The sequence below is a fragment of the Hakea prostrata genome, chromosome 11, assembly GCF_041222555.1.
Source record: "Hakea prostrata isolate BN-2017 chromosome 11, UWA_Hpros_2, whole genome shotgun sequence".
Taxonomy (NCBI): domain Eukaryota; kingdom Viridiplantae; phylum Streptophyta; class Magnoliopsida; order Proteales; family Proteaceae; genus Hakea; species Hakea prostrata.
In genome coordinates this window covers 7265050-7292881 of record NC_142610.1, presented here as the reverse complement: position 1 = coordinate 7292881, position 27832 = coordinate 7265050, and the positions used below count along the sequence as shown (strand labels likewise).

Sequence of the window (27832 nt, the reverse complement as noted above, 5' to 3'; positions counted from 1 at the left end):
TGGCTGGTTACCAATGCGTCCTTACAATAGGGCAAATGAGGTATTTCATTTTCAAAGAAAGTTTCAATAAACAAAAAACAACCCACTAAGTGTACATTACTATGTCTAAAAACTCTAAACTAACGTCACTTCAAAGTAAACAAAAAAATATCACTGAGATTTCCTACTAAACACTCAATTCTTTGAGGGTCCAAAACAAAAACAACCCGCTAAGTGTGTGTCTATATAGTTCTTTTAATTAAAAATCGATTCCGCCAAAAAAAAAAAAAATTAAATCAATTATTTGATGTACCATAAAAAGGTAAATTCTTTTAAGAAGAAGACAACACACGTGTAAATATCATTAAACCCCAAGGCTGCGTTTGTTTGCTAGAATAAAAATGGGGTGGGAAAAAAGGGGTGGGAAAATTCTTAAAAGAGTGCATATTTCTTACTTTTCCCTTAAATTTCAAAAAGGCAGATTGTTTGTTTGGTTGCTTGGGTGGAAAAGTGAGAGACAGGAAACTTGTCTACTATGTGGCAGCTCAACTTTCTCACCACAAGCCATTTTAAAACCCTACATATTTGGTGGGACTTTGTGGGAAAATTGACAAAAGTAAAAAGTGGGACCCACCACTATCACTTTTTCCACAAAACTCTTTCCTTTCATTTTTTTTCTCTCTCACCCCACTATACATGAGACCCACATGTTTTTTTTTTCCACCCCACCTTTGCAAACAAACACAACCCAAATGAAAACAGTTCAAGGCAATCTTTCATTGGTAAGTCTTTATTTGGGCACTGGTAAAGAAAAATAAATATGTGGCATCTTATATTATACAATAGTGTAGGGGAGAAAAAAAAAACAAATTTAATAAAAAAAATATTAAATGTTATCCCACTTTATTGTTCTCAATACTTTTCATAAAATTTTATTTATTTTGTTAGATTTTAAAAAGGTTTGCAATGAAAATTTTCTATTTTTTATTTTTATTTTTTGGTTAAGAAGTGAAAAAGTTAACATGCTATCCTTATCCATCTGAATAGCTTCATTTGACTAGCTTTATCTATCTGAAAAAAAAAAAAAAAAAAAGAAAGAAAGAAGAAAAAAAAAAGAGCTCTTATTCTGTAATAGTTCTCTTCATATGGCTAGCCCTCTACATTTGGATTATTTGAAAAAGAATGAGCCGCCCCTCGAATCATATTAGATTAATTCATTACCCTTTTTCCCATGGTATCACCAACTCCGGATTCACTATTTATATCAGTGGTTGAAATATCAAACCATGGTCTAGAATGCCACTCCGGCACATCTAACTAAAGCCCCAACATATCTAGGAAGAGAAAAAGAATGAGGAAGGCAAACTCCCTTAATTTAAGGAAATATGTCTAACTTTCTCACCCCAATAAACCAAACAAACTATACCTTTAATATTTCATAAAAAATGTTGTTTTTTCAATTTTTTTCCCATCTTTGTTTTTTTTCCACTCCACTTTTATTCCAACAAACAAATGGTGCCTAGAGGAATCTCTCTCCAAGTTAGTTTAAGAAGAGAATGATGGTGGATTTTGTGAAAAATAAAATTTAAGCTTTAGACTGAAAGGTTTTGATCTGATGATTATCTTCTATACGAGAAGGTATATAAACTTCTTTCAGAATTTTAAGTAAATTTAGATGGTGTTTAGTTCTACAATTTCTTGGAGTCAATAATAGAGGCATATTTCTAGGAAATTATGATTTATGATAAAGGTTTTCTAGTTCAGATTTCTTTGAAACCAAGTAACCTCTGCTAGGTCTTTTGTCCTGAAAAACTCAACTTTGAGGAAGCCACTATGATCGATAAAGTTTAACTGTCATGGCATTGCAATTTTGTGCCCATTTTATTTTTATCATGTTATTCTACTTCGTTCAATTGATTTCTCTACCTTAATTGTTTGGAATTCAATTTATTTTATCTTATACATGTCATTGTTACTCATTGCTGAAAATCCTAAGGTAGCATTCAAATTAATTGGTCATTAACAATGTCTTGAAAAATATGTAATATAAATTCATATTTGAACAAACACCACCATGAGCATTTGCATGTACAAAACTTTACATAGTATATATTAAACTTAAAATGAAATTAGATAGGCATTCTTTTCTTGATCCATCTCTGGCAAGTATTGCATGTTCATTCATTCTTTAGTATTTATTATTTTACCAAAAAAAGAAAAGAAAAAATATGACTAAGTATACATTTATTGTTAGTTTTGGGCTCAAGGCTGAAATGACAATTTTACAAATGTTAACTACTATTTTTTTTGGTAGAATTGTTAACTACTATCTTACCTCTTGATCTTATTACTTGAAATTCATTTTTATCTTATTTGTTTTTTACATATACACAATGGATGTAGAGTGATGACTAAACCCTTCACCCATCTTCGGGACAACATTGCAAGGTTGTGCTGGCACAATAGATCATTTGCTACCAATGCAAGTCTGAAATGGGTTTAATCCTTGGCCAATTAATCCAATATTGATAAACTTTTTTTTTTTTTTGTTGGGGACCTGAGGTGCATTCAGGTTAGTTTACAGTCCAGCAAGATAACTGTGAAATCCAGCCCTATCCTAACCCTGACCTTGACCCGGTTGTTTGTAGGTCCGAAGACCCAAAGTAAAGGAAGAAGCCAACTATGGGCCATCTCAGTGGAAGACATGGTGTTTGACCCAGAATCCATGGAAGTTGATAATGGTGTTCCATACTTGGAGGTTTGTTTAGAACTAGAAAGGAAACTGCAGCTTGTTGAAGATGAATCAAATTGATGGACTTGAAGTATAGTTGAACATGATTCGAAGGCATTTTTCTATATTAAGTAAGCCATATGTTGCATTGGGAGAAGCTCATTAGATTTGGACTTGAGTTGAACCTTCAATTCCCTATGTTTGGCCTTGCTGACTGGCTTGGTCGACTGAGTGGTCGATAACCAATCGACCAATAGAGTCAGAAATCCGAGAAAATCCTCTGTTTAGGGTTTTTCACTTTCTATTTTAGTAAACTTCGTATTTCTTAGTATCATCTGCCTCCAAAACTCTCGAGAACGTGGGAAGACTCTCTCAAAGCTTTCCTTGGTGAACTCGAAGAACTTTTGCAAAGATCTCAAGCCTCTCAACTCCAATTCTTCGATCTAAGGTTAGTGATCTCTTCTGTGTTGTGGTTTATTCTTCTATGATCTTATTATTGATTGAGACTATGAAAAAGATGCTGCATTCTTGCAACCATATCTCTTCCATAATCTCCTTCCATTCTCAAGGTTTAATGACATTTACATTGATCTTCGCCATGATCCTTGTAAAACCCTCATGAAACCATGATCTCCCTTTTCGATTCAATTTCTTAGTATGATTAGATCTGTTTTTCATGATGGAATTGTGTATGACTTCTGATTATCTCCTAATAGGATGAGATCTGATCTCAGGTGAACTAGGAGAACCGGATTCGAGAAGAGCCCGAACCAGGCGAGGAAGCTGATCCTCCCGCAACAATGCCCTACTTCTTGTTGGTTAGATTTCGGATAGGTTTTTGGCAGTGAATGAAAGATCAGTCCTTATGAATTGTTTTTGTAGCTTCCTGTTATTTTGAATATAATGCCCCCAGTCCCCTTACCTGTTGGAGTGGATCCTTCATGCTTATGTGAATTGTATTTCCTTAAGTCTTCATGATGTTTGTACTTCCTTCATATTATTCATTGTAGGTTTGCAAATTTCTGCCTACCAGCATAAAGCTTAAACTAACTCTTAAGACCCAAATTCCACCAGTGATATCCATAGACAAATTGACACAGGTATTGTTTAAATTGCCTTATTGTCAAGGTTTGAAGTTTTTGTGTTATCTTTCTTTATTAATTTGGGTTGAATGTCCTTCTTTGACATAATTTTAATGTGCTTTTTTATTTTTGAGAACGACGAAACAAGTCAAAGTTATTTTGCAAAAAGATTTCTCAGACAAAAAAATTTGACTGATTCATTTTCTAAAAACGAAAGAATGACCCATCTTGTTGGCGTTCATTGGCATTCTGAGAACAGAAGAACGCCAAAAACTATTCCTTGGCCGGTTACCGGTTACCAAACGCACCCTTATAGTATGGCTGGATTAGGTAGTTCATTTTCAAAGAAAGTTTTAGCTATCCCATTTCCAAAAGATAGATTTATTTTAAGTGAGTGTAGGTGGATAGGGATCCAAAACATTATACCTACTAGGAGTTTTATATTGGTGGTGATGTTAGATTATGCACTTTGGAATGCATTCATGTTAAAGGCTTAAAGGGTATGTTGTAATTAGAAAGTGGAGTATTAACATTATATAATTTAATGCTGATGGCACACATGCTTAATAGAAATTAAAGCTGTTCTAATATCATAGAGCTGTAAATAACCCTCTGAGCTACAAACACCACTGTGCCTCATCTAAATTTGAATGCTTGGCTCTCCATCAGTTTCATCTATACCTTGAGTCTCTAGTAATAATCTGTTTGGCTTGGATATTGAATTGGTACGTACTAGTTAAGTATATCCTTGACAATTCAACTGTGCTTGAGAGAATGAACATTCAACTTGCAAAATCTGCCATTGAAGCTTTAGCATTGTTGCTTCACTTCAAAAGAGCTTCAACACAAGGGGAAATTATGCACTTCAACCCTAAAACTCAGACAAAATGATCCAAGATCTCACTCCTTCCACCTTTTAAAATTTTTCTTATTAGCATTTGTCTAATCCAACTGGAAATTCAACAGTTTGATTAAGGTATGTTCCCTACATAAGCAAGAGTTTATCTCCTTCACTTAAGATATTTCTTTTATTATTTATTTTTTGAGAACACGTAATTTTTTCCATATTAAGGATGGACATATTACATAATATAACTTGGTGCTACGCCCCTGACCTTGAGGGGATTCAAACTCCAACCACCTACTTGAAGGCTTTGATTTTTTACAAACTTTCAAGAATTTTGTTAGTATTATTGAAAGAAAAATGTATTAATATGATAAAATTTTACAATTTTAAACTTCAAGTGGCTCAATTGGCAAAAATCAACCCATCATAATATGCAATCATGAGTTCAAATCTCCTTGGGCGAGTGAAGCCCAGTGTACATTTAGATAGCTACATAAAATTACCTTAATGAACCTCAATTCCAAAAATAAAAAAGAAACTTACAATTTCTGTATACTCTGAAACACACATATATAGGTAAGCCCCGTCTGGATTTTAATTTGTTCTTCATGAAAGACATTCGTTTGTAACTTCTTTTCAAGGAAAATTTGTCCCGGGCCGATTCTCTAAATTATCTGTTTTCATTAGTGACATGAATATAATCCTATAGAACACTCACAATGGGTACGCGCTTGTTATTATAGTCTAAATTGATCAATGCAGAAACTGGGTTCCCATCGACTCCCTGCTAGCAAATGTTTAATATTAGTTATTAGCACTTCGTTATAACTAATAACAGAGAGTTCCATCTCCTGTTACAATCTCTGTTTCTTTAAAATTTATAAATACAGGTCATTGGGTCCAGTTAATAATCCAGTTTTGCATCCCCACAATGGATGACATTACTCTGTTTTCTGTACACAAAATTTCCGAAAAACCAATCGAGGTTCAACATGAAAGGCCACCAAATTGCATAATCTAACATTACTAAATAGTAAATATTAATGAAATTAGTATGCTCTTCCATCACTACAAAGCCTTCTTTCAGAAATGCACACATCTTGTACTGAAATGGGAGTGTGTCACTGTTTTGAAGCCCAAGGTGGCTAAAAATGAGAAAATTAATTGTGTGAAATGATTTAGAAAGCAACTGCAAATTTTCAGCAAGTATACGAGAAGAAAGGGGCAAGGAAGATAGATTAAATGTCATGGCTGACAAATCATTAGAATCCCACAGAACAATTAAAATCAAGACACAAGAAAATAAATCAGATGATCATTTACAGAGCTTGATAGTTTCTCCTTCCTAGCATTGACAGCCAACTCATGTACACCAAAGACACAACATCAGTGTTCTTTGCAATATTCACAAGTCAAAATCGAACTAAAAGGAGTGTTTAAGTCATCAAAAAAACCAAAAATGTCAAAAGTTCCCATGGCCACTGATCCCTCCATGATATCTTGAGACACTTCAAGAGAAAGAGCCTTCATGGTATACATACGTAATTCCCACTTTTGACGAAGCTCTTTTGAATTGAAGCAACTTTTGTGATAATTCTAATGCATCAATGGCATTTTTTGAAGAATTGATATACACTGTCTCAAGTATAGGTGAGTTGGCTAAGATATATTCAATTAATAACAACTCACTTCCAATGCCATCAACTTTAGACATTTTTACAGTTCGAAGTTTGTCAAATGTACAGTCCAACTGTTCCTCTGCTTCTTGCAAATTCATGACAGGAACTCTAGGATATTCTGGACGATTAAAGCACTAGAGAATTGAGAATGTTAATGAGACCAAGCAACTATAGGAATGTTCCACCAAAAAAAAAATGAAGCATAAGAACGCAAAAATAAAGGCTATGGCAACAAGAAAGTTACCAGGATTCCAAGTTCTTGCAGATTAGGGGAGCTATTCAATAATGAGATGGCAATCAGAATCTGTTTAATATCTTTTGCATTTAGTGAGAAGGTGATACTCTTCAAATGATTATATGTAAAAGAAAGCCTTGTTGCCACATCACCAACTGTTAAGGACTGTAATAGAATGCAAGTAGTTAAACACATAAAAGAATGAAAACCAATTGCTATGTAAATATGTAAATTAATCACAAGGTCCTATTACCTGTAGAAAAAGGCCACTAATCACAAGCTTTCTAATGCTGAGTAGATGGGCAAGAATGGTATTAGAAGCCATCTTTGGTTGGTTAGGAATAGGCAGAGTGGTTGCATGGAAGCTTGCATTAGATAAAAGTCTCAAATCTTTGAGGAAAATGCCAATAAACTTTCCAAAGATCTTCAAGTACTTAAGCTTTGGATTACTAATTTCAATGAAAGAAGGACCCTCCATATCAATCAATGTCAAGCTTTCAAGTTCAGGGCAGGATGAAACCAAAAATTTCAATGTTGCATTAGAGAGTCCAACTTTCTCAAAAAACAAACTTGTGAGACAGCTAAAGCCATGGAATTTTGCAGGGAATACAATTACGCAGCCAATCAATGTAAGATGAATCAGGTTTTTAAAGGAGAATAAACATGGATGAACATGATGAAATGAGAGTTTAGAAATCTGAAGCTTGAACTCTTTGATAGGATATGATGAAAGGTAAAGAATCCAACTGTTTATATCTGAACAGGTTCTTAACTTGGAACTAGAGATATTGAATGTCAGAACTGGACCTCTATGAAGTAAGAGAACATGATTAACAATTTTCAGTAATTTCTCATGACCTCTCGAATCAGCAGAAATGGATAAACATTCATCACTGAACATGAGATGTGGAAATGAAATATATTTCCATCTCCAGCTGGTAGACAAAACACCAGTTCTCACCACATCTCTCATTGACAACTGTGCTAAGACTTTCTCTAGTATATTTTCTGGCAGATTACTCAACCTGTCTCGAGCCATTTCAATCCTGCAATGGATAATAGTTAAATGAATATTCTGTCATTGAAACCAGGTTTCTTTTTTGGGTAACATTGAAAACATAGACCAACTGAAGCCAAATTTTTTATATCGTAAAAACCAACAGCAAACCAATAAAAGCTTCAACCCTTAGCAAGTGAACAACTATTTTAATAGATTTTACCAGGAACCATCCCCTGACAAGGTTTGTAACAAAGATGACAAAAAAATGAAAGCTATGAATCCATTGAAAATGGAAAAAGAGAAGAAAGGAGACAATGTGGAAGGGAAAGAACCCTAAAAGGTGTCAAGAGAAAGAAAGAAATGAACCTGGACAGAGCAGTTTCCCTGCAAAATAAACCCAGAAGAAGATTGCTAGCTTTAGTTTTAGTTAACTGATCTGAGAAAAGGAGCTTTGGCTGAAGTGTTCCTACCAGTTGCAGACGAGATAGTCTTCACTGGAAACTTCCTCTTCGTCCCTTCTTCTTTTCCTAGTGGGTGAAACAATTCGTCTCTGTCTACAGTATAGACAACTCAAAAAATAAATGAAACATAATCTCCAAAAAAACAAAAATCTGCTTTGACGGCTTTGCAGAACAAATTATGAGTAAGCCATTAAAAGTCCTGACACTAATGTCACTTCAAAGTAAACAGAAAATATCAGTGAGATTTCCTGCTAAACACTCAAATTCTTTGAAAGACCAAAACAAAAACAACCCTCTAAATATATATATATATATATATATATATATATATATATATAGTTCTTTTAATTAAAAATCAATTCCAAAAAATCAATTCCACCAAATTTTTATTTTTAAATCAGTTCTTTGATGTACCAAAAACAGGACAGCACACAAGTAAATATCATTAAACCCCAAATGAATTCCCATCAAGGTAATCTTTTATTGGTAAGTCTTTATTTAGGTACTTGTAAAAGAAAATAACATGTGGATCATATACGTATTTGTAAAACAATATTAAATATTGATCCCACTTTATTATTTTCTATGCTTTACATAAAATTTTAAAAAGGCATAGCTTAGAATTTTATTATTTAAACTCACCCATAAATTTAAAGCAAATGGTGCCCAAAGGAATCTCTCTCCAAGTTAATTAAAGAGGAGAATGGTGGTGGATTTTGTGAAAAATAAAATTTGGGCTTTAGACTGAAATGTTATCTTCCATATGAGAAGGTATATAAACTTCTTTCATAATTTTAGGTAAGTTTAGATAGCGTTTAGTTCTAAAATTTCTTGGAGTCAACAATAGAGACATAATTCTAGAAGATCATGATTTGTGAAATTAGGGTCTATCTAATTTCTGATCCTAACAAGTGCATCCGTATGAAAAAAATGTCCAATTATCCAGAGTAGATTCATCTAAAAAAACATTTGGTTACCATGACTCTCTTAATTGCATTCTATCCAAATAATATTATATTTTCTAATTTGTTATATTTTTATGGGCAAATTACACGTAAATTTTCTGTTTTTAGCAAAGCTGTCCAAAAAACTTCAGTTATTGACTCTAGTAGGCATCTATAATTATTTTTTTTTCTAAGGATAGTAGATATTATTGATTGCAAACAAAGAGTTTGACTATATATAATTTTCCTTATTTCAATTAATTAAATCTTTTTAAATCATAAAACTATACATTCAGTAAAAATGTCTTGAAAAATATGCAATATAAATTCATATTTGAACAAACACCACCATGTGCATTTGCATGTATAAAACTTTACTAGTATATATTAAACTTAAATAAAATTACATAAGCAATCTTTTCTTGATCCATCTTTTGACAAGTATTGTGTGTTTATTCATTCTTTGAAATGAAAATTCTATACATAACTTGATGTGACTATCTAATTCTTGAACAAATTTTAAATCCATCATAATATTTATTAATTTTTGGATGAATGGACCATTCTACCTAAAATATCAATACAAAAAGGATAAATTCATGGTTTTCTAACCAAAGTTTGTACGTTCGGGACCTAAATATGGTGATTAAAAAAAATTAACATGTCAATTAATACATAGATTTATTATTAATTATTTTTTTTGGTAAGCAGTACTTCATTCATTAAAGAAAGAAAAGTACAGACACACAGTTGCATGAAAACACAAGGTTCACACCGAACCAAGTAGCGAAAAGTGATCAAATTATCATACAGACAGGTCACGAGGGGGTCAAGGCAATATACCCTAGAAAAACCGCAACAAATCCCAACGGCACCCACAGGGAACAAAATCCGCCTCAAAGGCGAACACTAACCGCCCAAGGACGGACGCAACCGCCTCAAGGCGGACACAAAAATCGCTGCTTGCCGGGGTACATCAAAAGGGCGGAGGGGGTCGCCACCGGCTCCATGAGGTGTTCAAGCTGGAAAGACTTGTATCTAGATTTGGAGTTTTCGGCGGTGTGTCCACCAACCCCGCAACCAAAGGAATTTTTTGTTATTTAAAAACGAAGAAAGGGAAAAGAAGTCCCCAGGGGGGAATGGCCGAAAAACAAAATAGATCGGAGCCAAAAACTACGATTCGATTATCCGAACAAAAACAAGAGGCAAGGGCGGAGATCGGGGGGGCGGGAGGCGGAGATGGAGTGGAGTGGGAGGGGGGAGGGGGGAGGCGGAGAGCGGGGCGGGAGCGAGCGGGACGAGGAGAAAGAGGAAGAAAGCGCGGTCGAAATGGAGGAGAGAAAAAAAGCGGCGAGATGAAGAAGAGCCGGATAGAGCAAACGGGAAGATGAGAGAGATTGGCGATGAGAGAGTCGGAGACGGTTCATATCTCGTTTTCGAAACCAGAGAAAAGGAAGAAAAGGAAAAAAATTCGATTCGATCAGATGTAAGCAGAGGAGGGAGGGGAAGAAGGTGGGAAGAGGAGGAGAGAGGGAGAAGGAGATCGAGGCGAAGAGGCTGCTGGTCCTCTCGCCGGCGGGATGGTGGGGGAGTTCGGGGGCGGCTGGGGGTTTTTCGTCTTGAGAGTATACATAGATTTATTATTATTTCTTTTAAACTAGAGTGAAAATACTATATCAGATTATAATAATATAAATCATACAAGAGATATCAAACACGATAAAACTTTCTCCCTAGCGTTTCTTCACGAATGAACGCCTACAAAGTGGCTAGAAGACAATTTACATCTAAATGAATCTCCTCTACTACCGAGACTAGACCAACAAGAAAATTAGCACTTCGGTTCATTTCTTGCACATTGTGAACTCGCAATTTACATACATAAATTTATTGTGCTTAGGATAAATGACACGTACGTCTACTCTTGGTTTGAAAAACTGACAAGTATTTAGCATTCTACCAAAAAAGGGAAGAAATTGTTTTTGACGAGCATACACTTATTGTTAGTTTTAGGCTCAAGGTTGAGATGACAATTTTTACCAATGTTAACAATATCTTTTTTGGTAGAAATGTTAACTACTATCTTACCTTTTGACATTATTACTTGAAATTCATTTTCAATCCTATTTGTTTCTTCATGTAAAAAGGATGTAGAGTGATTGACTAAACCCTTTACCATCTTCGGGACAGCATTGCAAGGTTGTGCTAGCACAGGAGATCATTTGCTACCCATGCAAGTCTGAAATGAGTTTAATCCATGGCCAATTAATCCAACATGGATGAATTTCTTTCATAATTTTTTGGGACCTGAGATGAATTCAAGTTACTTTACATGCATCTCGACTACATCGTCAAATTTTATATATAATTTAAATATACAGGTGAAGCTTCGCCCCTAATACCAAGAAAATTCAAATTAATTCTTGACTCCCTATTATGAAGAATTTGATCTTTAACCAACAAAACCAACCCCTTGAGGTTAATTTTGATGAATTTTGGTTGCGATGAACTTACACGACCATCATGTAGTGTGTGTATTTTAACTAGCATTATTGATGTAGTTCTTTCAACAAGAAATACTACAGTAAAAATCAGATGTCATCAAAATTGTAGTAGTGATAATATGGAGGACTGATGGATGAAGAGATCTTCGTTCTCATTTGGTAGGATCACTTCAACTGCAGATCTTCTTTCCTTAGATCTACCAAATCAACTCATACAATCCTTCTTAGTCTATATTGCAGGCCAGGTTCAATTCTTTTCTTCCTGTGCAAATTCTAGGATTCTTTTCTTTGCTCTAACTCTTCATCTTCTCTCATTCTCCTTTTTCCCTCTTCGTTGAAGTTCCCGGGTTTTTTTTTTCTACCAGTACGGTTGTAATGTGTGCTTGTGAAAATAAGAGCTGAAGAGATAGTTAAAATACATCCTGAGCCAAAGAAGCCCAAGAGAGATAGAGGTGGTCTCTAAATTCTCACGTTCAGATTTTAAGATTCCAATCACTGTTAGGTTCATGTTCAGGTAAACAAAGAGAAAGCTTTTTAAGCCTCTTTGTTCCTTTTGCTGTTGTGTTTTCTGATACCGAATTCTAGTTTCATGCAGGAATGGAAATGGCTTCATGTTCAACCCTGGACACGCTGAATGACCTGCCAGAAATTATACTAGACAATATCTTCTCAAGGTTGTCAATTAGAGATGCGGTGAGGGCCAGTATCTTATCAACTAGCTGGAGATACAAATGGGTTTCAACTTCACATCTCAACTTCACTGATGGATGTATAAGAATTTCTGATGGTTCACTAGGTCATGATAAACTAGTGAGAATTGTCAATCATGTTCTTTTGCTTCACAGAGGCCCAATTCTGGCATTCAAGATCTCTTGTTCAGATTTACAATCCTGTTCAGAGATAGACAGTTGGATTCTTCATCTCTTACCAAGTCCTTTGACAGAATTTAAGCTTAAAATTTCTAAATCCCGGCACCATAATGTTCTTCCATGTCTATTCTCTTTTAAGAAACTGATTCATCTATCGCTAGTTGGCTGTATAATCACACTTCCTGTGAAGTTCAAAGGCTTTGATTTTCTCACAAATCTGAATTTGCAGAAAGTTGCACTCACTACTGCAACTTTGAAATGTTTGGTTTCAAACTGCCCTCAACTAGAGCATTTGACACTGAATGATATTGATGTCCCTATTCATATTGAAATTAGCAATCCAAAACTCAAGTACTTGCAGATCTCCGGGAAATTCAACGGTATACGCCTCAAAGATTTGAGACTTTTGGTATATGCAAGCATTGATGCAACCACTGCTGCTTATTCTGATCATCGGAGAACCGGCAACTTTAGTGACATTCTTGGTTCTCTATTGAGTATTCAAATTCTTGTCCTGGACGGCTGGTTTTTCCAGGTGACAGAGCTGTGCAATTACTCTCCATATTTAATCGGAAATTGACATACAGTCTTTTATATTTATCACTACTTGCATTATGTTGCAGTCCTTAGCTGCTGGTTACGTAGCAAGGAGGCCTCCTCGTACTTATAATCATCTGAAGAGCCTCTATTTCGCATTAAACACAGAAGATATGAAAGAGATTTCAGTTGCTATATGTTTACTCAATAGTTCTCCTAACTTGCAAGAGCTTGAAATCGTGGTATCTTTCTTGTAATACCATTCTTTTTTGTTTTTCTCTTCTTGTGGTTCTTTGCTCTCGTTTAACTTTTTCTTCTTCCAGTTCTGGCATAAGAGGGAATATGCAATTGTTCCTGTCATGGATCTGCGTGAAGCAAAAGATCAATTGGAGTGTACATTCAACAAACTTCGGACTGTAAATATGTCTAAACTCTTCGGCGTGGAAACTGAATTGATACTGATTAAATTTATCCTTGCCAATTCGCCGATGCTTGAAACCATGTATATCACTCTTGGAAAAAGGGCTATCGAGCTAGTATCATTATTGAAAGAACTGCTTCAATTCAGAAGAGCTTCACCAGAAGCTGAAATTTACATAGTCTCTGAAACTTACACTGAAAATTACAGGGATGGGGGTCAGGAATACAACTAGCTTTGTTCGAGTCTGGGTGTTCATACATAGTCAAATGTATATGTTGAGGAGTATTATTCATGTTACCAATTGAAATAACTAGGGACAAAGGCTTAACTTTGTAAATATAAACTTGGGACTGTTCCAACCTGCTAACTGAATTGGACCAGCTCATAACTTGGCCACCTGTGCTATACACTTCAAAACTCCATAATGTTGTAACTAGTAGGATGGACTCTGTACATATTTTCACTTGTTAATATTATGCTTTAGTTTTTTCATATAAAGGCTTGATTTTCAATGTTTTATGGGTCCTAATGATTTGCAAAATGCCATCATCCACCTCGCTTTCATCTTGAGGAACTGTGGACTTTCAAATTCTGTCAATCTCATATTTTAGTCAAAAGAGTAGATCCATTTTGCTAGATTGCATTATTGGAGCTGGTAGAGAGAGAGAGAGAGAGAGGGAGGAAATCTCTGTAATGGCTGGTAGGATTTCACATATGTAGTGGAAGCAATGTTTGATTATGCAAACTTGGTGAAAATTCACCTCAACAAGTTATGATCAGCAACTATATATTAACATTTATTGAAGGCCGATGAAAAGATGATTTTGAGCTAGTGGAAGCAACACATTACATAAAATATATGGATGGTGCCCTTAGTTCCGGAGAGGTGGGAATACACAGTGGGGCAATCTCTCCCACCTTGCTTCTCTCTTCTTTTCCTGTTCTTCTCCATACCTTGTTTTTCTGGTTTACTACTTGTCACAAATGTAAAGTAGGATGACATAAACCAAAGCCAAAGAGAGGCATGAACATATAGGCACATAGTAGGAATAAAATGCTCTTTCAGGAGAGGCAGGCTGACATTTCATTTAAAAAATGTCAATGTAGTTTCATATCCAAAGATACAAATAAACGATGTAAACATGCCCAAAGGTATATTGATACATGCACTAAATAATGAGAAGGAATGTTTGGATATGTAAATGGAATAGGAGACTATTAGGGATATTTCTGGAAAATCAATCGAAACCTTAGCCGCCACTCCATCTCAAGCTTATGCGGCTAAGGTTGCTTCCAAGAGTTTCACTGTTATTAGAAGTCTCATAGCTGATCAAACATCAGTTACTACATTCAAGGCTTCCAAGAGTTCCACCATTGTTAGATGTCCCACAACCGATCAAACACCAACTACTACATCCAAGAAGAACTCTACAATCGGTACTCACAAAAGCTCTAATCAACCCAAAGAAGAGTTTGATACTAATTGGTACAAAACCTTAATCAAAACATTGTAACTCAAAAGTCCTAGAACCACAACTACAAGAGTCCTAGAACACTAATGAAGAAGGACTCTACTTCTGTATAATGCCATGTGCACAACTCTTTGTAATTAATTAGATGTGGTTCAAGAACAGGTTACAGGATAGGTAATTAGATCTGATAAATGGAAGGAATAAAAACAGTAACAAAATAGTAAGACAAAAAAAATGTGGATCTAAATATTGCGGAGAAGAGAATCATGGCTAGTTTTTCAAGTATGAAATCCGGAAGAGAGATTTCCGGATAGAGAGACCAAACAGATCAAAAGAACATTTTCATATTGACATAGATACTGCCTTGTAGCAGAATTACCCAGATAGTAGGTGTCAATCATTGACCAAGTCCTTGCTCTTTAGTTAGGAGAGTTTCTTCTTGAATCTTTCACTCAGTTCATATACATAGACAAAGGTTTGGTCAACGGTAACTGTCTTTCGTCTTCCAATTTTGCTATCTTCTCTCCAAAACTCTCTCTCTCTACTTGCAGCAGTGATTACAGAGAAATCAATTTCAATTTAAGATTGAAAGAGCCTCTCAGCTATTTTAGATTCCTATTCAGTTTCATTGAATAAGTTGTAAAAATCAAACCAAAGAATTTCAAGAAATCACCCAATGAAAGTTGAATAGAAATCATATCAAATTAAGCTCATTTTCAACCATTCTGGCTGAAGTGCCAGATGAGATGCACAAGTAGCAATCTTCGTAAGGTGGGATCTCCCTAGTGCAGGAATTGTGTGGTCCAACACATGTCATTATATTACTTGCACATTTACATTGGACACTTGTAAGGTTATTTTAATTATATATAGCATTTATTGCTTATGATGATATATGTCGTTATTTGGTCTATTGGATTGTTTTTATGAATGATCATCCGGTTTGAATCAATTTGTACTCATTGACTTGACTGCACCCATCATAATGTATTATTGTGCAAATATACATTGTTGGACTATGATGGGTTTAAGAGGTACAAATTAAAATTGCTCAAACGGTAGGAGATAGGAGATATGAGGACTAGTTTCTATATGGTTAATATACTTTAAATTTGTGGAGTCCATCCATGTAAAGATTATGTGTACGTTGAGTATTGATCTTAGTAACTAGTACTCTATTGTCAATGACTTGACAATTACGAAAGTATATACGCGTACCTACAAACTGCATTTTGAAAGGATTTATCGATAAAGTGGTTTTGCAAATTTGTTTTTAAATATTAGTAAAAACTTATCTATTTTCTTCTCTATTTTTGCAAAACTACTTTTGTTTTGTTTTATTTTATTTAATGGTAGTCTTGTAATTTTGTTCCCTAATTTTTTTGGGGGTTTTTTAGTAATTGTCAAGGTAAACTTTAATGGCATTCCGGATATGAGCATTAGTGGGTTAGCATCTCACTTAAGGTAGACTTTATGGCTGGTCATCTCTACTACTCTAGAAATATAAATATCTCAAGGTCACACAAGCAAATGGATCTTTATCTTTAGAAGCTCAAAATACCAAATGATGGTATACCTGTCCAATTGGGGTGAGCACCCTGATTGCTTGTAAGATCCTTGACATCATTTGTGTTTCATATTGTGGTAATCATCTTCAAGTTTCATCGTTCACGTTGGTTTGTTTCAGTGCAAAATCTTCCTTTTCTTTTATATCATTTCTACAAGGTTGGAATATATCTTGAAAAGAAGTATTTTAATTCTATTATTGCTTAGTCAAATTATAATTTCTTCTTTTACAGATTAAAGAATCTTAATTCAACATAAGTAGATCTCTAATGGGTTTTGAACTTTAGTAGCAAATGGACGGCTTCCTCATGTTAAAGCTGGGGATGACCAGAATGTAAATTTTTTATTTCTTTGTTTGATCCTAACTGTTGATAAGGTTTTCTGGTTCAGATTTCTTTGAAATCGACTAACCTTTGCTACGTCTCTTGTCCTGAAATACTCAACTTTGAGAAAGCCACTATGATCGATGAAGTTTAACCGTCAAGGCATTGCGATTTTGTGCCCATTTTATTTTTATCTTGTTATTCTAATTCATTTAGTTGATATCTTTCTGCCTTAGTTGTTTGGAATTCAATTTGTTTTATCCTGTATATGTCATTTTTGCTCATTGCTGAAAACCCTAATTAAGATAGTATTCAAATTAATTGGTCGTTAACATGGAATAGGATTTATTTTGAGTAGTAACAATGTCTTGAATAACATGCATGTGTAACTTTACTAGTATATATTACACTTAAAATAAAATTACATAGGCAATTTTTTCTTAATCCATCTCTCAAACAAGTATTGTTTGTTCAATCATTCTTTGGAATGGAAATTCTAGACATAACTTGATGAAACTGCTAAATTCTTGAACAAAATTTAAAACCATCTTAATATTTATTAATTTTTTTATTGAATGGACCATTCTACCTAAAATATCAATATAAGAAGGATAAATTCATGGTTTTCTAACTAGAGTTTATATATTCGGGACCTAAATATGGAAATTAAAAAAAAGTTTAACATGCCAATTAATACATGGATTTATTGTTATTATTTTTTTAAACTAGGAGGAAAATATTATATTAGATTATAATAATATAGATCATACAAGAGAAATCAGACGTGATAAAACTTTTTCCCAAGCCTTTCTTCATGAATGAACACTTGCGAAGTGGCTAGAAGGCAATTTACACCCAAATGAATCTCCTCCACCACCGGGACTAGACCTACAAGAAAATTAGCACTTCATTTCTTGCACATTGTGAACCCGCAATTTACATGCATAAATTATTGTTCTTTGTATAAATGACATCTTCGGGACAGCACTGCAAGGTTGTGCTGGCACGGCAGATCATTTGCTACCTTGATCTACTACCAATGCAAGTCTGAAATGGGTTTAATTCTTGGTCAATTAATCCAATATTGATGAACTTCTTTTCCTTTTTTTTTTTTTTTTGGGACCTGAGATGTACTCAAGTTAGTTTATACGCATCTCAACTACATTTTTAATGTAGGTTTTATATATAATTTAAAGATACGGTAAGGTTTTGCCTTTAATCCCAAGAAGATTCAAATTCTTGACTCTATATTATGAGGAGTTGGTCTTTAATCAAATAATTAACCAACCCTTCGAGGTTAATTTTGATGAATTTTGGTTGCGATGTACTTACATGACCATCATTCGTGTATTTTAATTAGTATTATATATTGATGTAGTTCTTTCAACAAGAAAAACTAGAGTAAAAATCAGATGTCACCAACATTGTAGTAGTCATAATATGGAGGACGGATGGATAAAGAGATCTTCGTTCTCATTTGGTAGGATTTCTTCAACTGCAGATCTTCTTTCCTTAGATCTACCAAATCAACTCATACAATCTTTCCTATAGTCTATATTGCAGGCCAGGTTCAATTCTTTTCTTCCCGTGCAAATTCTAAGATTCTTTTCTTTCCTCTTACTGTTCATCTTCTCTCATTCTCCTTTTTCCCTCTTCGTTGAAGTTCCCACGTTTTTCTTCTACCAGTACGGTTGTAATGTGTGCTTGTGAAAGTAAGAGCTGAAGAGATAGTTAAAATACATCCTGAGCCAAAGAAGCCCAAAGAGAAATAGAGGTGGTCTCTAAATTCTCACGTTCAGATTTTAAGATTCCATTCACTGTTAGGTTCATGTTCATGTAAACAAAGAGAAAGCTTTTTAAGCCTCTTTGTTCCTTTTTCTGTTAGATTTTCTGATACCAATTCTAGTTTCATGCAGGAATGGAAATGGCTTTATGTTCAACCCTGGACAGACTGAGTGACCTGCCAGAAATTATACTAGACAATATCTTCTCAAGGTTGTCAATAAGAGATGTGGTGAGGACAAGTATCTTATCAACTAGCTGGAGATACAAATGGGTTTCAACTTCTCATCTCACCTTCACTGATGGATGTATAAGAATTTCTGATGGTTCACTAGCTCATGATAAACTTGTGAGAATTGTCAATCATGTTCTTTTGCTTCACAGAGGCCCAATTCTGGCATTCAAGATCTCTTGTTCAGATTTACAATCCTGTTCAGAGATAGACAGCTGGATTCTTCATCTCATACCAAGTCCTTTGACAGTATTTAAGCTTCAAATTTCTAAATCCTGGCGCTATAATGTTCTTCCATGTCTGTTTTCTTTTAAGAACCTGATTCATCTATCGCTTGTTGGCTGTAATATCACACTTCCTGTGAAGTTCAAAGGCTTTGATTTTCTCACAAGTCTGAATTTGCAGAAAGTTACACTCACTACTGCAATTTTTAAATGTTTGGTTTCTACCTGCCCTCAACTAGAGAATTTGACACTGATTGATATTGATGGTCCTACTCATATTGAAATTAGCAATCCAAAACTCAAGTACTTGCGGATCTCGGCAAAATTCATCGATATATGCCTCAAAGATTTGAGACTTTTGGTATATGCAAGCATTGATGCAACAACACCTGCTTATCTTGATCAACGAAGAACCGGCAATCTTAGTGACATTCTTGGCTCTCTATTCAATATTCAAATTCTTGTCTTGGACAGCTGGTTTTTCCAGGTGACAGAACTGTGCAATTACTCTTCATATTTACTCGGAAATTGGCATTAAATCTTTTATATTTATCACTACTTGCATTATGTTGCAGTCCTTAGCTGCTGGTTATGTAGCAAGGAGGCCTCCTTGTACTTATAATCATCTGAAGAGCATCTATTTCGCATTAAACACAGAAGATATGAAAGAGATTTCAGTTGCTATATGTTTACTCAATGGCTCTCCTAACTTGCAGGAGCTTGAAATCGTGGTATCATTCTTGTAATACCATTCCTTTTTGTTTTTCTCTTCTTGTGATTCTTTTCTCTCGTTTAACTTTTTCTTCTTCCAGTTCTGGCATAATAGGGAACGAGCAACTGTTCCTGTCATGGATCTGCATGAAGCAAAAGATCAATTGGAGTGTACATTCAACAAACTCCACACTGTAAATATGTCTAAACTCTCCGGCATGGACACTGAATTGATACTGATTAAATTTATCCTCGCCAATTCGCCAATGCTTGAAACGATGTATATCACTCCTGGAAAAAGGGCTATCGAGCTAGTACCATTATTGAAAGAATTGCTTCAATTCAGAAGAGCTTCACCAGAAGCTGAAATTTACATAGTCTGAAACTTACAGAAATGATGATGAATACTAGCCTTGTTCAAATTTAGGTGTTCATACATAGTCAAATGGATATGTTGAGGCTTATTCAAGTTTCCAATTGAAACAACTAGTAACAAAGGCTTAACTTTGTAAATATAAACTTGGGACTGTTCCAACCTGCTAACTAAATTGGACCAGCTCATAACTTGGCCACCTGTGCTATACACTTCAAACTCCATAATGTTGTAACTAGTAGCATGGACTCTACGTATTTTAACTTGTTAATATAATGCTTTTGTTTTTTTTATATAAAGGCTTGATTTTCAATGTTTTATGGATCCTAATGATTTGCAAAATGCCATCATCCACCTCGCTCTCATCTTGAGGAATTGTGGACTTTCAGATTCTGTCAATCTCATATTTTAGTCAAAGAGTAGATCCATTTTGCTAGATTGCATTATTGGAGCTGGTAGAGAGACAGAGAGAAAGAGGGAGGAAATCTCAGTAATGGCTGGTAAGATTTCAGATATGTAGTGGAAGCAATGTTTGATTATGCAAACTTGGTGAAAATTCACCTCAACAAGTTATGATCAGCAACTATATATATTAACATTTATTGAGGGCCGATGAAAAGATGATATTGAGCTAGTGGAAGCAACACTTAACATGAAAATATGGATGGTGCCCTTAGTTCCGGAAAGTTTGGAATACATGGTGGGGCAATCTCTCCCACCTTGCTTTTTTCTTCTTTTCCTGTTCTTCTCCATACCTTGTTTTTCTTGTTTACTACTTGTCACAAATGCAAAGTAGGATGACATAAATCAAAGCCAAAGAGAGGAATGAACATATAGGCACATAGTAGGAATAAAATGCTCTTTCAGGAGAGGCAGGCTGACATTTCATTTCAAAAATGTCAATGCAGTTTCATATCCAAAGATACGAATAAACAATGCAAACATGCCCCCAAGGTACAATGATATATGCAGTAGCTAATAATGAGAAGGAATGTTTGGATAAGTAAATGGAATAGGAACTAACAGAGAAAATTAGATGTGGTTTAAAAACAGGTTACAGGATAGGTAATCAGATCTGATAAATGGAAGGAATGAAAACAGTAACAAAATAGTAAGACCAAAAAATGTAGATCTAAATATTGCAGAGAGGAGAATTACGGCTAGTTTCAAGTATGAAATCCAGGAGAGAGATTTCCGGACAGAGAGACCAAAGAGATCAAAAGAACATTTTCATATTAATATAGATACTGCCTTGTGGCAGAAAAACCCAGATAGCAGGTGCCAATCATTGACCAAGTCCTTGCTCTTTAGTTAGGAGAGTTTCTTCTTGAAACTTTGACTCAGTTTATATACATAGACAAAGGTTTGGTCAGCGGTAACTGTCTTTCATCTTCCAATTTTCTATCCTCTCAAATTCTCATCATTCTCCTCTTCTCTCCAAAACTCTCTTCCCTCCTCTCTCTCTCTTTACTTGCAGCAGCGATTTCAGAGAAATCAATTTCTATTTTAAAATTGAAAGAGCCTCTCAGCTATTTTAGATTCCTATTCAGTTTCATTGAAATAAGATGCAAAAGTATTCACCCAAAAAAGGTGCAAAAATCAAACCATAAAATTTCAGAAAAGAAATTACCCCATGAAAGTTGAATAGAAATCATATCAAATCAAGCTCAATTTTCAACTATTCTGGCTGGAGTGCTGGATGAGATGCACAAGTAGCTATCTTCCTTAGCTGGGATCTCCCTACTAGGTCCTTTCCCCATCATGTACCTATGCCTTCATCGCATGACCTCCAACCTACTAGCCAGCCACTGCACTCCTATTCTTGATGCCCTATGTAAGAAGCCCCAGCTTTGTAAAGCTGTTATCCTATGCAGGTACAGCAGTAGTTCGGGCAATCATGCGATGTTTTTACTTCTACTGGCCTGGAGTTTTTGGTCTGTTTTGATTATGAAGCAGATGTAGTCCCTACAAGTAGTGCACTCTTATGGAAGGGCATAGATAACAATGGGTTCGTTCACACTATCCATAGGGAATCTGTGCTAACCAAAAGCTGAGTTATGTTCATCAGGAACTCTTAAACTGGCTACAAATGTCTTCTAGACATCTGATCATCTGTTTGACAGGGTATATGCTCTGCACCTTCAGGAGGACTCTATTTGGACAATCTCTAGTAGCACTGACTCCTCTAGGATCTAAAAAATGAAGCTTAAAAACACAGGCAGCCTGTGAGAGATGTGACTGAATCCAACATTGATGATGGTGCTAACAACCTTATTTGGCTTGATCCTTGGCAACCCCAATGGAACTCTCAATTCTATTGATAACCATATGACGTTGGCTCTGATTACATGGCTATGCCGTCTCCCGTCATGGTTGAAAAGCACCGAAGTCCCGGTCTCTCTCCTTCCCCACCTTCGCAGGATGCTTGGTCAGCCCTCCCATGTGTCGATAAGTACTGGTGAGTTGGTGAGATGGACTGCTAGTAACCCAAGCCTCTTCTCTTGCCTTTCAGCATGGGAGTCAGTTCATTCCCATTGCCCTTAGGTTCCTAAGTCTATAGGTGTTCAATTTCCTGGTCATATTACCTCACACAGTTTTATTACTCACAGACCCAGACCACCTTTTTTTTGTGTTTGAAGGGATGGGGGAGGGGTGTGGTGACTGGGGAGAGGAGTACATCCTATCTAACTATCCAATGGGACTTTAGCTACGCATGCAAGAGAGATAAGAAACAAGATAGAAAGGACTCAAAGGAGATGCCTTGTGGCATAAGGTAAAGATAGGAGAATCAAAATTACGACATCCTAGAAGCTTGCACTCTACTGGCAACTTACCAACCAAGCAAGCACTTCTTCCTGCCAGCTTCTTTCATCGTCCACCTCATGTGTGATAAACTGTAACAGAATTAGACTGATGTTCATCCTCTTCTTTGAGTTGACCTTTTCTCATCCCATTTAAATGAATTTTGTCAGAATGTTTTGGTTGATTTCTGTAAGCATCCTCTGTTAGGAGGAGGAATCAATATGGGTTAAGACTAGAGTCTTTCCCAATAAATCATGTTGTGACTTTACTGGTAAGCTTGCATTTTTGCCTCAATTTACCAGGTTTGATATAAAAGATATCTTAGAAGATGGACAGACGAATCAACAAATCAGAAGTAACCCTGGGACTCATTGGTTTTGAGACCCTTGGAAAATTGGGTTGCTCCTCAGCTTATGCTCCTGATAACAGCAGAAACAACCTTACTGTTTCAGCTTTAAATTTGTCTCATTCATCATTGGCTACAACCCAGTCCCTCCTTAAGGTTGCCCTCTATTTGTACTTTATGCTGTGTTTCCTCTTTTCTTACCATCTTCGCTCCCTCCTTCAGTGGCTTCTCCATATTACTTAAGCTTTGTTGAATACATTGCTATTTACCCAAGGGGGAAAAATGGCCAAAGAGAAAGCAGTACTCCTTGTGGCTGGATGGGCTCCTCTTGAAAACTTTCAAGCTCTTCTAGGTTCAAGTTTGGAAATGGTTTTCATGCTAGATATTACAATGGAATTGTGTAGGGTCATTAATTTTTCATCAGAACAGAAAACAAATAAAATATTATAGAACCTTCATTCCCAAATGAAAATAAATAAATAATTAATTTGTAATATCATGTGTAAAAGAAAAAAGCACCTGCAACTCAGCTTGAACTTTCCAAAACCCCAGAAAACTAATCAAGACCTTGACAATAACTCTTTCAAGTTCAAACAGAAATATAAGGGCCTTTTAACATACTTCCCACCCACCCCACCCTCCTTCCCACCCCCCACATAAAAAAAACTGAAGTGTTTTTAGTGCCAACTGCCAAGATGTTTCATGCTGCCCTATGGAAAACTTATACTGTTTAGAATCTATGCCTAGTTTCACCAAGTAGGTTAATAAATGCAACAGAACAAATAAGGGAAAGAAAACATAATTAGAACATCATAAAGGATTCGGATTCTACAGCCCCAAGGAGGGGGGAAGGCAAAGCAACTAAAGATACTGTTATAATTTGACTTCACCAATAGCAATGAAAAGTAACTCATAAAGGCATACGAAAATAATTTGCATTGGTCTGAAAAAAAATCAGGATACCTTGTAACAGAATTTAAAGAACTGTAACCACAGAGAACAGCAATACCCTAATGTGCAGTGATGCAAGCAGCACTATTGTTCTTATTCTGATTATGATGGCACAGAGTTAAATGAGCTACTTAATCCATGTGAAAACCAGAAACATACACATTTATGCTAATTTGACTGATCTTCTCTCTGAATCCCCTCATAGACATGCTGTCAAAGGACAACTCGCAGACAAACCAGCCATAATCTCAATACATTCTTCTCTTTATAAATGCATCAAAGAAACCAAAGCCCACCAATTCCTCTTCCATGGGAGATATACATCACCTTTAATGCTTGTGTTAATCGATTGAAATTATAATATCACAAAAATCTCAGTTAAGCGCATTGTTCTTTCCAGTGAATGTGGGCAAGAATTATAACCCCTCATTCAAAATTAAGCAATATCCTAAACACACGATAATATTTCATGGAACACAATTTAGAATCGAAATCCCCCTCGTCCATCATTAACAAAGAGGCAATAAAAATTAAAATACACGAGCATGAATAAACTGAACGGAACTAATCGTGATTTCTCTTAAAATTCTAAAGGTGTTCAACTTCATAATAAACCATACGGAAACCAATGAAGAGCATCAAGTGTTACGATTTGAAAAGTTGACATTTTTATTGTACTACCTACGATTATTCCAGATACTATCAACACAAAATTCACAGTTCCCCGACCACGATCGGCAGAAAAGCTTCAAGCCCATAAAAGGAAACCATAAAACACGAAAAGGGTAGATCTGACAAACTATACCCGAATCACCAATCACTCAGATTCATCAGCAGCAGAAGCGAGAGCAATTTTCTGGTTCTCCAGGCGTTCGAGGGCTTTCTTGTGAGCCCAAGTTTCGATGGTGAAATCAGGCTTAGCATTGAGACCGACACCGAGAATGACCACGGTGAGGAAACCAGTGATATAGTAAGGAAGCTCCCAATCCTCCCATTTCCTGGACTGCCCAGGTGGAGGTGGGGGTCTATTGAAGAGGTAACCGTTGGGTCGCTCTTGGTGACCTGGGCTCGTCCATCGACTCACCCCTTCTCCGCCTCCTCTCTTACGCAGCGACGAGCTGAGACGGCTTCTCAGAGTTCCTGCTGCGGCAGCGAAGCCCCTTGAAGATGACATGTTCGTTGAAATTTCTCTACCACTTCGCAGTTGATGAGAGAGAGAGAAGAGATGGATGAAGCGTCAATAAAGACTCCCGGAGACGGATCGCATTGCCAAACATCGGACCAGTATTAGGGTGGGCCTGTACTGGGCCAACCTACCAAGGTTCGCTCGAGTAAACCGCCACAAGTCAAGAGTGAGGGTGGATTTATTTTCTTTTCTTTTTCGGTACAAAGATACTTTATATATATAAATAAATTGGAGATAAGGATGGAGATATTACATATGCCGTCGGCAAAATTGAATCCACAACTTCTCCATTAAAATTTGGGATTCAATGATGATTTTATCGGTTAACAAATATATTAAAAATATTCATTTTACCCTAATTGAAAGAGTTCATAAGTAGCAAATAGAAACTTTTTTTTATTTATCAAAAAATATTTTGTTATTGAAAATCAAGTTACATTTTTCTTAGTTTACTATTTTAGGAATTTTTATACTATTTCATTTAGGTTAGTGTAATATTTTGTCATTTTAACCCCCAACACTTAATAGCAAGAAACTTTTATAATTGATTTTTTTAGGAGTAATAGATGTAATTGATTCAATCTAGAGGATCTATTTGTAATTTTTCTTTTAAAAGGTACCAAAATAGTGAAAGGTATTTGATAATCAATGATATCATCATTTAATCCCAACACTTAACAGTAGGGGGTATTTGTAATTGAAAATTTTTTTCGGAAGTAGTAGATGTAAATGTTTCAAAATCCAAAGAGTTTTATATAATTTTCCTTTTTTTTTTTGTATCAATTCTCATTCTTAATTTATGGTATTTTTCATTGTCTTGATGTCTTTGGCATCTGTTTTAAATCTTACGTTTAAATAAGAGAAGAGAAAAAATCTCCAAATTTTATAATATATTTTTTGTCTATCATGGATTGTCGGTGAGGAATTCATTCTCTTCAACACTCTTCCCAAACCCCTAGGCATCAAGATGCTGTGTAGAGCTTACAACAAGCGTTAGCTGACTTCACTCCTCCTTTCATTAGGTGAGAACCTCCGCATCCAGCTCAGATCAAACTCCTTTTTTTTTTTATATGAGGTCCATTCGGACCCGTTTGCGCACACCACAATTATATCCTCAAGGGAGCTTTTATATAATTAATGCCACAAAATGGGTGGGAACCCAAGACCTCCCCTAGGGAGGTTGGGCCTTTAACCGCTATACTAAGTTAATAACCCATCATTGGCTGATCCAACTCAACGTAGATAGATCCCCTAGGGAGGTTGGGTCCAGCTTAGATCAAACTCAACGTAGATGGATCCTCCTTTTCTGATCCAATACGTTCTAGGATCGATAGTATATCACGTGACTCTAATCATCATGTGGTGTTTGCTTTTGGACAAGGAACAAGATGTCAAGATTCTCTTACTACAGAAGCACTAGCCATCAGGGGTGGTCTCAGTATTGCCCTAAATTTCTAGATTTCAAATATCCTCGTCGAACGTGACAACCTTGTGATGGTGCCGATTCCAAATTACACATCCAACATCTTGTCACAGCTAGAAATTCTCTCATGTGCTCAATGATATTCTCAAGCTAGCGACTACCTTCACGGTGTATTCATTCACACACATACATCATGAAGAAAATTTCGCCACCAATGAGTTAGCCAAATCTGCAGCACTAACTCAAGATTGGTTCGTCTACCTCCATACCCCACCCCACCCCCCACCCCTTTTAACATGAATCCCTCGTGATTTTCTCTCGAATAGATAAAGTTATCTTTTATAACCAAAAAAAAAAAAATCATTTAATTCCCAAGTTATAAGTGAGCGTGTAATTGTCAATACATTTTTTTTTTTAAAAAAAAAAACCCTGACCTTTTCTCCTTTTTTCCTTCCAAAAACCAAGCAATCTAATCTCAACGTCATCTCACCATCTCTAACGTCCCCCTTCCCGGGTCAAACTGCAATTCATACTCTTGTTTCTCCCTCTTCATTCCCTCTTCTTTTCTTTTTCTATACAGCTGCGTTTGTTTGCAAATGTGGGGTGGAAAAAAAACATATGGACCCATGTGTAATGGGGTGAGGGAGAAGAAAAATAAATGAAGGATTTTGTAGAAAAGTGACAGTGGTGGGTCTTACTTTTTACTTTTTTAAATTTTTCAACAAAATCCCACCAAATTTATGAAATTTTAAAATAGCTTATGATGGAAAAGTTGAACTGCCACATCACCAGACAAGTTTTCTTAATTCAATGAAGCTTATCTCTCACTTTCTCACATCAATCAACCAAACAATCTATAATTTTGGGATTTAAATAAAAAGTAAAAAATCTACACTTTTTTCAAGAATTTTCCTTCCTTTTTTTTCCACCTCACTTTTATTCCAGGAAACAAACGCAACCTAGCTTTTCTACAAATCAGAGTAACATAGTATTAGATTAGAGCTTCCATGATTGTGAATCTTAAGCACTTAAATCCTAAAGAGACCTAAGCAAATTAGTAACAGCTGGACTAACCAAACTTAACAACAGACAGTGTTATCACTTGAGGGGCATTTAGATCTTAACGGATTTCAAATTTCAAAACCTTAACAG

At 35.7% G+C, this 27832-nt stretch overlaps 2 protein-coding genes and 2 pseudogenes across 3 annotated transcripts; 2 read left to right on the top strand and 2 right to left on the bottom strand.

Moving 5' to 3' along the window:
- Positions 1-6149: 6149 nt before the first annotated feature.
- On the bottom strand, positions 6150-7592 carry LOC148999843 (F-box/FBD/LRR-repeat protein At1g13570-like; annotated as a pseudogene).
- Positions 7593-11920: 4328 nt separating this feature from the next.
- On the top strand, positions 11921-13591 carry LOC148999842 (F-box/FBD/LRR-repeat protein At1g13570-like). The gene is made up of 4 exons (XM_089140618.1): positions 11921-11976; positions 12058-12866; positions 12955-13110; positions 13192-13591. The coding sequence occupies exons 2-4, from the start codon at positions 12060-12062 to the stop codon at positions 13519-13521; spliced, it is 1293 nt and encodes a 430-aa protein (XP_088996744.1). The 5' UTR covers positions 11921-11976; positions 12058-12059; the 3' UTR covers positions 13522-13591.
- A 4895-nt stretch (positions 13592-18486) lies between these two features.
- On the top strand, positions 18487-20018 carry LOC148999841 (F-box/FBD/LRR-repeat protein At1g13570-like; annotated as a pseudogene). The gene is made up of 2 exons (XR_016170813.1): positions 18487-19619; positions 19701-20018. The product of XR_016170813.1 is annotated as an F-box/FBD/LRR-repeat protein At1g13570-like (transcript).
- A 3781-nt stretch (positions 20019-23799) lies between these two features.
- LOC148999840 (uncharacterized) lies at positions 23800-25366 on the bottom strand. The gene has a single exon (XM_089140254.1). It carries the CDS (start codon positions 25243-25245, stop codon positions 24889-24891), a length of 357 nt encoding a protein of 118 aa, XP_088996380.1. The 5' UTR covers positions 25246-25366; the 3' UTR covers positions 23800-24888.
- Between the last annotated feature and the right edge of the window lie 2466 nt (positions 25367-27832).